The sequence below is a fragment of the Carex rostrata genome, chromosome 3 (genome assembly GCF_964058835.1).
Source record: "Carex rostrata chromosome 3, lpCarRost1.2, whole genome shotgun sequence".
Classification (NCBI taxonomy): Eukaryota; Viridiplantae; Streptophyta; class Magnoliopsida; order Poales; family Cyperaceae; genus Carex; species Carex rostrata.
This window is the reverse complement of record NC_135920.1, coordinates 4,875,632-4,887,274: the sequence shown is the minus strand read 5'-3', so window position 1 is coordinate 4,887,274 and position 11,643 is coordinate 4,875,632. Positions and strand designations below refer to the sequence as shown.

General features: G+C 37.6%; 1 protein-coding gene across 1 annotated transcript; it reads left to right on the top strand.

Moving 5' to 3' along the window:
• The first annotated feature begins 3,012 nt into the window (after positions 1 to 3,012).
• Positions 3,013 to 11,114, top strand: LOC144551049 (uncharacterized). Its single transcript, XM_078298846.1, has 12 exons — positions 3,013 to 3,422; positions 3,515 to 3,576; positions 3,854 to 4,030; positions 4,322 to 4,421; positions 4,666 to 4,696; positions 5,776 to 5,818; positions 5,934 to 6,086; positions 6,900 to 8,217; positions 8,456 to 8,791; positions 9,028 to 10,204; positions 10,459 to 10,542; positions 10,674 to 11,114. Exons 2-12 carry the CDS (start codon positions 3,518 to 3,520, stop codon positions 10,736 to 10,738), a joined length of 3,543 nt encoding a protein of 1,180 aa, XP_078154972.1. The 5' UTR covers positions 3,013 to 3,422; positions 3,515 to 3,517; the 3' UTR covers positions 10,739 to 11,114.
• Positions 11,115 to 11,643: the final 529 nt, after the last annotated feature.

The window sequence follows — 11,643 nt, the reverse complement described above, 5'->3', positions numbered from 1 at the left end:
GGTAGAAAATCACTGTTTTTTGAACGGTTCAAAAACAGTGATTTTGTACCTATCTTAAAAAATAGCAAAAAAATTCCAAAAAATATAAAATTTCATCTCCATGCATATTTTAGTATAAATATTTTGTTGAACGGTTCGGATAGACAATTTGGACTTTAAAAATGAAAATATAAAATATGAGATATGGTGAGATATGAAAAAAAATGAGGCATTGGAACCCTCCTCTTTATTTTTTATAGTTATAAAAAATAGTACAAATAATTAGTTGAGGGATATTCAAAGAACTTAAGTAACTATAACATTCTTTGAACTTGTGTTTTTGGAAAACACAAACATTTATGGCAAAATACTAAAAAGAAAGTTGAGCAAGTGAAGTCACAATACAAAGGAAAGATTGCACAAGATGTAGCATATACCAGTATTCTCTGTGAGGAGGAATTTGCTATCTCTAAAGTCATTGATAGATGAATCCGGAGTGGATTTTAACATTTAAATATTGACTATAGTTTTTGCCTCAAAACTCATCCTAAAGTTAATAATTTCAGGGTAAGAAATTTTTTGCCCACAAAAAAGTAGGAGATTCGGTTCCATGTTTAACAAGTATTAATGAAAGGTCTTGAAATTTTGCGGTGCATTTAATGAAGGGAATAACCTTGCTCATTGCTCAATGAACCGATTCCCGGATGCCCATATTATATGACTTTTTGTACTAACCTCGCTTATTCTAGAAGTTTCAAGCATGTTGACTAGAGAAAAAATAAATTATTAATTTGGGAAGTTGGACATGACAAGTTGACAACAACAGTAGATTACTAAAATTACTTGAAGCCATGGAACAATAATGCATTTGAGAACTCTCTATGAATTGTCAAGCATGATCCCTTAATAATACCACAACTCACAACTGCTTTGTTATATTAAATATATAAAAAATGATCTCAAGATAAAAGGGTAACATCACCATTATACATTATACATTAGTTATTAATTAGGATATTGCCCGTTGAATTATGACATTATTATTTTGGGAAGTAAAATTTTTAACATATTAATCAATCAATGAAATGCGATTTAGAGACGTAGGTACAAAAGAGCTCCCTTGCCCAAAAAGAAAAAATAAATTTTCATTTATGGAAATGATATAAAATTAATATAGGATAATAGATAGAATGTATGGAAATTTTGATTCCATAGAAGATTTTTTCATATTCTTTAAGAATTGTCTAAAATAATTAGAGATGACAGTTTAGCTCAGTGTAATAAATATATAGTGTTTAGGCTACATCGACTATTTTTTTTTGAGAGAGGTGAAAGCGATACACATTCAAAGTCCTTAGGCATGATTCTGAAAAGTTACTGGCTCCAGCCAAAAATAGTTGCTGTTTCATACACGCTAACCGTTGTTCCAGTTTCTAATATAGTAAAGATATTTAAAATTTGTGCAGAGAGATAAGAAAGACATATGCTTATTGCTTAGCTCAACTCAGAGACGAGAAACGGGCATATTTTTTTTTTCATAAATCTTCATTTCATAAAGAAAAAAAGAAGCGTTGTGCGGCAAAACTCGAACGGAAGGAGCTACTAGCACCAATATTTCTTCAATTATGACTGGAGAAGAGGCATCCGATAGGGAAACCGAAGATATCCCCATAGGTGCCTTATGGCATGTAAGAGAAGGCAGAGGAAAAGACAAGATAGTAGATGTATTCAGTGACGATGACGAACCGGAGATAACTTCTGTGAAGGAAGCAAAGGCTGTTAGTAAACTCAAGAAAATGCCTTTGATAAAAAAAAAGCCAAAAAAAAAGAAAGAAAAAGAAATGGCGTATTGTCCCAGGTGTCATTTGGAGAACTCGATTGAATCAGGGGAAGATAAAGAAGTTAATCGAAGAGAAGAGTACCAGATCGGGTGAGGAATTTGACAAATCTGAACCCGATAACCTAGACGGTGACATGTTGATTGTCACTAGGGACATGCAAGAGTTGTATAGTGCTATGAATCACTAGAGATAATACAATTGGAGTCTCATCCCATGACAGAGCAGTGAGTCAAATTATAGGTTCAAAGAGCCAATGCTTGCTTAATACTCAAGAAAATAAAATGACCAAGAAGAATGTGCAAGAGGAAAAAAAAAATAGATTCATGAGGAAGAGATTATTGATGTCATGCCAGTTAGGATGATGCTGCATGGAGAGGAGGATGTGATTTCTTTTAACCAAACAGAGTCTGAGAGTATCTGAGAAAGAAGATGTTGACAGGAGATAGAAGAAAATAGCTTACTTAGTAGAATTTATAGTATTCCTTCCAAAAAAATACTAGACCTTTTGCGCATATAAGTCTAGCTAGTATTTCTCTGATATAGACAGCGTATTTTGGATTGTTAACTACAATGATATGTAATATGAACTAGTAAAAACATATTGATTAGCTACTGGGATGATAATATCCCTTGCAAGGATTATCCTTTTTGGACTTGAAGGATGTGCAAGTTTCGTTATTTTAATGAAACTGGGCTTCTAGCCTTTTTATCAAAAAAAAAAGCTCAGTGTAATAAAATGCAGTTCTATGCTACGCATATGCATTTGAGGTGCTCACTCATATAAAATCCAGCTATGCAGACTAATATGCAGTTTTTATAACCCACTTAAAATATTAACAATACCGTATCTTTAAAAATAGTTGAAATATTTTTTCAGTTCCTTATGTGGATAAAATTCTCAAGCCAATTCATCTATTCTTTTATTATTTTTAATTAATTTCTACAAATAAAAAATTCTGCGGTCTGAATTATCCCTTTGCCTTTATCTGTTAATTCAAAACAATTGGAAGGTTTGATATGATAAGAAAACTAGTAAGGTTTTCTTGGAAAGTGGCCTCAAATCCGAAGTTCAAAACTAATCCTCTGGGAGCGGAGCGGGGCGGGTCGGACCCAGTAGAGGAGCGCATACCAATTAAATTTCCGTACCATCCATCAACCAGGGGCATAATTGACAATTAACAAATACTGAGCTCAAAGTAGTTGTCCAGAAAAGCTTCCACTCTCACACCTCTCCTACTCACCTTCTCTCTCTTCCCCTCCGAAAGAACGCACAAAATTTTGATTTTAGAGAGAGAGAGAGGTGACGCTTACGTAAAACACCGTTACCAAATACCAACGCCATTTGTCTTGAGCTAGACGCCACACACCGCATACCAGCATTTACTCTTTCTCTTCCTTCTTTGCTACTCAGACAGAGAAAGAGAGGCTTTTTCTTTCCCTTCTTCGCTACTCCTAAAAGAGAGAGAGAGAGAGGGAGAGCATTCTTAAGAGAGGAAGGAGACTTGAATGACAGATCCGAGATCCTATTCCGGAAAAAGAGCGACATTACCACAAATTTGTTGATTCCTACTAAATCAGGGATCTTCACTAGATCGAGTAACGGTTAGTGTAAAGTGGGTTTTGCAATTTTGAGTTTTAACTGGAATTTATGCAAAATGGGGTTGATCTGACAGATCTGTTGAATTTTATGACAGGCTATGGATACTGATGCTCCTTTGGACTACGCTCTATTTCAACTCTCTCCTAGACGCTCACGGTATACCTTCCTTTTTTTAGACTAGTTTAAGCACATTTAGCAAATAATCCGTACTTAGCAATCTTAAATTTGGTTCCTAGTTTTTATTTACAGAACAATAATTAATTTGCTGACCAGAGGCATTATATCTTACTGGTTCATCTATGAAGGACCTATCTACTATTTTGTCCTTAATAATATTATGAATTGAAGTTTAGTACCAAACTGATATTTTCCCCTAGATTAAGGGTGGGTTTGGAATTTATGCTTCATCTGATGTTAATACTACTTGTTTCAGATGTGAGTTGTTTGTTTCGGGAAGAGGAAGAACGGAAAAAATTGCATCAGGATTTCTGAAGCCTTTTATTACACACCTGAAGGTGGCTGAAGAGCAGTCTGCACAGCCTTCCATAAGACTTCAACTAGAAAAAAGAGGCAATGGGGCTTCTTGGTTCAACAAAGGGACACTTGAGAGGTACTGCACTAGTATAATAGCCGTGAGATTGTTTCAATTGCAAATTACCAACTACACTCCTCAATGCAGTTACTTTGTAAACCAGTCTATGCTGTGTCTACAGAGCATACATCATTCTATTACTAGCATCATCATCATCATTCTATTACTCATATCATTCTATATGTTGCAAGGTTGAACTGATGTACCGCTAGGAGGTAAATAAGCTCATACCATTTGGATATATAACTTGAGATGGTTGTTGGAGCTGTTTTATATTCACTCTAAAATTCTAACAAAATGTTTATGCAGATTTGTGCGATTTGTCAGCACGCCAGAGGTGGTGGCACTTGCAAACACACTAGATGCAGAGATGTCGCAACTTGAAGGAGCCAGGAGGATTTACTCACAGGTAAGCCCAGTTGCAATAAACTGAGGTCTACTCGTGGGGATTACATTTGCAAATTTCATCCAACTTTTGCTGAACTATTCCTCGATTGTGCAATTTTGGATCCATTAGAACTTAATTTAGTCATACTTCTTTTTAGTTCAGCCTCAATTATGCAATTCAACAGGACAAAAATCAATATGAAAAAAGAACCACATGTTATCCCCTCTCTCTCTCCATAATCTCAAAAGTTATCCTTTTCTCTCAGGGAATTGGAGATCCTCTTTCTTCAGGAGCTGGTATGTTTTCTCACTTTATTTATCTGAATAAGATAATTTCGGACTTGTTTTATATTTAGATGATAACATTTTCCATTTAACTAAACCATGATTGATCCTCTATAATCATGCCATAATGCGAAGTATCTAAATTTGCCATCATAATGTAATTATTTCCTGTATGCCCTTGTCAACATCTGTAAGAAATGTTTTTTTTCTTCAATGTCTGGAGTACCTTCAGGACTTAAATGTATCTTTTTCTCTAGACTACTGAACATCTAAATTTTAGAAATGAACTATTTTAGTTTTGTCACTTTCAAGTTTCAACTCTCACCAAATATGGTGCGGATCATGTGGATTTTCTTCTATTGAACAACTAAGATCATGGCTTCATGGGAGAAAGTAGTATTTGGTAAATATGGCAATTTCATGCATAGAAAATATGAAAATATATCACATAACCCTTGCAAAACAAGAGATATTATGCATATCCTGTGAAATCAAACCAAGTATCACATTGACGCCCCTGTGAAGCATAAAGAAAAGAAATCATCTGCTGTCCACCAATGTCTTTCTCTCAAAGGATGCCAGATGATCCTTGCTTCCAATTTTTATAAATGAGAGATAATCCATGTATGTCGGAAGAAACCCTAAGAGCATTGCAGATGATATGCCCCATTATTTGGAGGAGTATGCACGGTATTTCTCATTTTGAAGGGTGTACATGATATATTGTTTTACTTAGGAGCAAAATAAAAGAAGTTCTTTGATAACTTGTTAATTAGACACTCCTTTACTTTATGCACTCGATGAGGCAGATGCTTTATGAATGCCTACTAATAATAACATAATTTTGGTTGTTTGACCTTGACTGCATAAAACATTCTCAGAAGACTTAACCAAAGCTGCTATATTAATATATTTTTTTTTTAATAATGGAAGATCATTGTTTTTCTATTAGTGTTCTTGTGAAAATTAGGTGGACCATTTCTTGAGATTTTACTTAAGATCAAAACTGGATGACACCCTTATCTTTGGTTCCCTGTTTGCATTACTTGTGAAATTGATTGCACCATTTCGTGACATAATTCTTTGTTTAGGTCAAAACGAGACAACCTCGGCAACATCGGCCGACATAACAAAGTATGCTCTTTATTCCCTAAAAAGGAGTCAAATTCAACTGTTGTTTTGAAAACGGTGATGATTGTCACCAATGTTCATTGACATGATTTCTTTTGCTCCTGACTTGTCTGTACAGAAAAGAGTTACTAAAAGCAATAGACGTGCGCTTGATGGCGGTGAAACAAGACTTGACGACAGCTTGCACACGTGCCTCTGCTGCGGGTTTTACGCTCGACACTGTTTCTGACCTTCTCCTCTTTTCGGACCAATTTGGGGCTTACCGTTTAAAGTATATTATCTATCTATATATATGTATATGCATATCATGAGAAGGGTTCAAATGCCTCCATTTTAAAATCTTTAATAACTTAAAATATTGTTAAGTCAAAATAAAACTATTTTGACTTTGTTTTGATTACAACATATAAAAATACACCAATGTTGATAATTCTAGATGTTGATTTTTTAACTTATTGATTGAAATAAAAATAAATCCGAAAAGTGATAATTTTTATGTGCATGTAGAGAGAATAATATAGATCACATTTCACGGTTTTTTTGGCATACAAGTTTTAGCAATTTTATTATTAGAAAATTTAAAAGCGGAGGCATGATGGAGGCACAAAAAATGGATGCATTTGAACCCTCATATATCACACTATTACTGTTTTCCATTTTTTCTGGTTTTACTCTGTTGCGAAAAACACTAAAGGAGAGTGGCATTTGCTGAAAACACTGATTTTTCATGAACGGGAAACATATTGCCAAAAACCTTTAGAGTGGATCTTTTGCTTAGTATTCAAATTTTTATACACATTCATCCCTCACATGACTTTTGGAAAGAATATTATATTGTTTCAACCCAGAACAACTTGTACACAAAATGGCCCGCCTTAACAACCTAAAGTTAAATTCAATTGGCCTGAACTGGAGGACTGACATAAGTTGTACTGGAACCAAAACTAAACCGACTGAAATTAGCATGACTGGAAGTAATCCTGACTAAAACTGCCCATTTGCCAACTTCACTATGTTTTTGCAAAGTTCTCCTCATCTTTATAAATTACACTGCATGCACTAATTTGTCATTTAACTGATTCAGTGAGGCGTGCACCAAATTTATCTCTCTGTGTCAACGTAGACCTGACCTTGTTCCAAAACAACACACCCAATCTCAGTGTAAAGAATTTGATGATTCTAACCTTCGTGCCTCATCTGGGTCTGACATGTCAATTGATGAACCTGAACCACCTCACCATACTGGGCCCAAACTGCAAAAGCCTGTGTCAGATCCTGTGCCAGCTCAACGTTTTAAACCTATTAATCAAACAGAGGAAAAAGAAAAACAGCCCGACCAGGTAGAACCACAGCAGACTGGTAGTACTGGTGCTAGTACCAGTGCCACTTCTGGTACTGGGTCGAGACGTCTTAGTGTTCAGGATAGAATTAGCCTGTTTGAGAAACAAGCCTCAACCTCAACTGTATCTTCTGGTGGGGCCAAGGTGGCAGTTTCAGCTAGCAAACCCGAGCACAGGAGAGTCCTTTCCAATACATCAATGGAGAAGTCTGTTTTGAGGAGGTGGAGTGGGGCTAGTGACATGAGCATTGATCTGGGTACCAGTGTTAACAGTGATACAAGTGACAGGAAGGATAATGGTACCCCAGCTGGGACACCCACGTCAGAACCTCGACCTGTTAACCGTACTGGCTTCAGTCCTAGAATGGAAGATGTCACATCCAAGACTACTCTTAGTGAGATAGAAAACCCTGATACTAAACCTAATCCTAGAGAACGCTTGTCTCAGTCAAGAGATTGTGCTGACGAGAAGGAACATATTGTCAAGGAGGTGCACAATTCTGTGCATGTCAAGGAAAACCAACAAACTGCTCCTGTGGCTCAATTCAAGACTTTCCAGAAAGTAAATGTGGGCCCAACTATTGTACCAGTATGTGAGGCTGAGCAGGTTATGATGAAAGATATAGAGGTGGCCACAGTTTCAGTTGGTCCAGTTATTCAAAGAGACCAAGAGGAGTCACCATCACGACCTAGCAAAACCCCTCCTGACAATGCCAGAGTGAGGGATTCCCACTCAAATGGGGTATCAGTTCGCAAAACTGAGGGTTCAGATAAGAAGTCGAGAGCTAGAACTGTTCAGAGAAAATCAGGACAAGCTCCATCTGAGGTGTTGCCACAGCAATTAGTTGGTAAGATGGCACAAGATAATACTGATGATGTGGCTTGCGGAGAAAGTGAACTGACAAGCAAGACTGGGGCACGGGTTATGAGGCAACCAATTGGAAATGATGAGTTGCAAATGAAGGCTGAGGAGCTGGAGAAGCTCTTTGCAGCGCATAAACTCAGAGTTCCAAATGATAATGTGCAATCTGCTAGGAGGAATACTAAGCCTAAGGATATTCAGGTAACAATTAAAAAGATCTGTCTCTTTGTTTCTTCTTACTTAGTTTATGCATGAAGCCAAAAGATATGGCGAAGAATGTATAATATACTTGCAATTGAAAATCATCACAAGAACATGAATCAATGTTGAACATAGCAATTTCACATCTACAGTTGCTGGTTGTAGTGACCTGGCCTGTACAGTACAATTATGATTATACTGAATACCTTTTCTGAATTTCATCTTTTCAATTACAAAGGCTGTGAAAGAGACCACTCCCACCAAAAACATCAATTTCAACTCAAGTGCACTTCTAAAAATGGTAGAGAGCCCAGATGGCGGTGCCCACAGTCTGCCAGAGGAGTTGAGAGGGAAATTCTATGAAAAGTATACTGTCAAAAGGGAGGCCAAGCTGAAGGCAGAATGTAGGTCTACACGCCACCAAAAGGAGGCCTCTTTAAAGGCCATGCACGAAAACTTGGAGAAAAGCCGGGCTGAGATGAGAACAAGGTTTTGTCGGTCTGAGCCAGGTCAGACCCGCATTTCCAGGAAGATGTCTTTTAGCTCAAACTCAGAGTTGCGAGACAAGGATCAGGTACTGTTTAGTATAGTTTTGCTTTACTTCTGATCTCTTTTGTTCTATGGCTTCATTAAGGGTCTAAAATTAAGTTTAGCCAAAAATTTATAAATAATTCCCGGAGAGGCAATTATGTCTGGCGCTTTATCAGATCAAACAAAGGTATGTAGCATATATTAGTGGGCAGTCTTACGAGAATGTTCAGGGAGGCATGCCAGCTCTTATACACATCACTGATTTACATTTTAATTTAGGTTACAAAATTCATGGTTGAAGATGAAGACGAAGACCAGTCTTACAGTGACAACCTATCAGCTGATGGCTCCTCAATAAGTGCCGACTCAAGAAAACATGCTCCAAACAGAACTCTTTCCAATTCAACCCCCAGGGGACCATCAGCTGTTTCTATCCCAAAATCCTCTTCACGCACCCCAACTGCAAACTCTAATTCCTTGAATCGGCGGGCCCCACCTGAGAATCCATTAGCCCAGTCAGTTCCAAACTTCTCTGACTTGCGAAAAGAAAACACAAGGCCATCAGTAGTGTCCATGAGAGGTAACAATGCACGTACACAGATAACGAAGAATTTTGCACGTAGCAAGAGCATTACTGAAGAGATAACAAATAGTACCCCAGTAAAGGAGGACATTTCTAGAAGGACACAATCCATGCGTAAATGCATAGTTTCTACTGTTAGTACTACCAATGAATTGAAAGACATTTCTACCCTTAGTGATGCTAATAATGCCAATTTTGGGTTCAATCCTATTAAAAGTGGCTTGCCCAATCCATACCAATCCTACTACGATGTGAATGGAAATGGTCTTATTCCCCAACCTGTTTTATTCCATGACCCAATAAAAGATGTAAATGAAGACTTTGACACAGAGTCGTTTGAGGAAGAAACTCCCAATCCTAACCCTAGTGGGGATTTTCAAGCGGACTCGGACAATGAGAACCCTAGCTTTGATGATCCTGGTGCAGAAAGTGTGCCTAGACCCAATTTTCCTCAACTTGCGCAGTTTTTTCCATACCAGTACCAAAATGAAGCATCTGATATTGATGCATTTGCCGAGTCACCCATGGGGAGCCCAGGCTCATGGAACTCCTTGCAAGTGCGGAAGAAGTGGGGTGCTGCACAGGCACCAACTATTGGTGGGGCTCACATGTCAGGGAAGAAGGATATGGCCAAGGGGTTTAAGAGGTTGTTGAAATTTGGGAGGAAAAGCCGGGGTGGGACTGACGGGGTAAATGATTGGGTGTCAGCTGCATCAACTACGTCAGAAGGGGATGATGACATCTTGGATGTGGGAGAGGTTGGGCCCACTTTTGGTGGGGCACTGCCTGGGGAGGATTTCAGGAGGTCAAATTTGGGATACTCTCTAGCAGCTTATGATGGGTTTGGCGAGAGTGATATCTTTGATGAACAAGGTACGTCAAACCAACTTATTATTTCTGCTACTATCATTTTCTGATTCCTACTGGGGAATGAGAGGAGTGGTGAGGGGTGGGGGGGTTGAAGGGTCTACATATAATAAGTTGGTAGAGTACCAGAATTGTACTGAGGTGGTCATACAGCTGGAACCGACCAGACTACAATTCTTAGTTCATAACTGGGATTTCTGTACTGACGGGTACAGTCATTCTTCTCCTCTAATTGGACTTTTTTCCTTATGGATTTCCAGTTCAAACAATGCGCAGCTCCATTCCAGCTGTTCCTGCAAGCTTCAAGTTGCATGAGGATCAGCTCTCTGGCAGCGCTCTGAAAGGTACATACACTTGATGATAATTTCATAACTGCAATGTTTTTCAACTTACTCGTTTGATGACTGTTCCTTTTGTCCTCAATTATTGTTGCATTAACTATTTCTGATTGCTTGCAATTTCTTTCCTTCTGCAGCACCTCGTTCTTTCTTTTCTCTTTCCTCTTTTCGGAGCAAAGGAGCTGAATCTAAGCTAAGGTGATCCTTCCAATCTGGCAAAAAGCAACAATAAATTGATGGCTCCAAGTAAATGCAAATCGTTGGTAAAGCACTATTATAACCGTCCGATCAAAGTTTCTTGAGGATGTTGAAGAAACAGCTTTTCTTTCATGTCTACAATGTATCTGTTATGGTAATTCTACATATTTTAGTCAAGTGAGTGCTTGCCAAGCTTCTTCACCTTGCTTCCTTACGTTCCTTGTAGATTTGGAAATTTATCTATAGCTAGAGAGAACTAGTACGGGGATTTAATCCAGAAACATTACATGATTTTTGGTGGATTACATTCCCCCCCCTCCTTGTGTAGTATCATTAGTATGTATTCATCATATATAATATATATTGAAGTTTTATGAAAACAAGGATCAGGTTGTAGATTACCCACACGACTGGTCTGTAAGCTCACAGTTTATCCTTACAAATTTTTGTTCTGTTAGAATTTAAAACCTAGCAAGCATTGGATTAAGAACAAAGTTCTATAAATCAGTGTTCCTAAAATGGCCAGCAGTTGCATGAATTGTCTAAGCCTTTGTGGATAATTCTCATGCTGTGTTGTTGCGGTCTGGTAAGACACCATGACTGTAGGTCACCTTTTTCATAGATGATAATGGTGTGCTAGCAACTTGAATGAATCAAACGACAAAAAAGAATCTTTTTTATTTTATTTGGCAAAGCCGAAATAATTCATTGCTATATCTTAAAGACTTTGTTAAAATTCAAGTATATATTAACCATGGACTCTTGCTATTAGTGTCCAGCTAATCTATCCTTCATCTCCCAGCCTCGCTAATTAACTAAAATAAAAAAAAAATTAACCAAGACGTTATCATCTGTAACGTCCAGAGAATAATTGAATAAATAATACAAAAATACATGCATGATCAATGA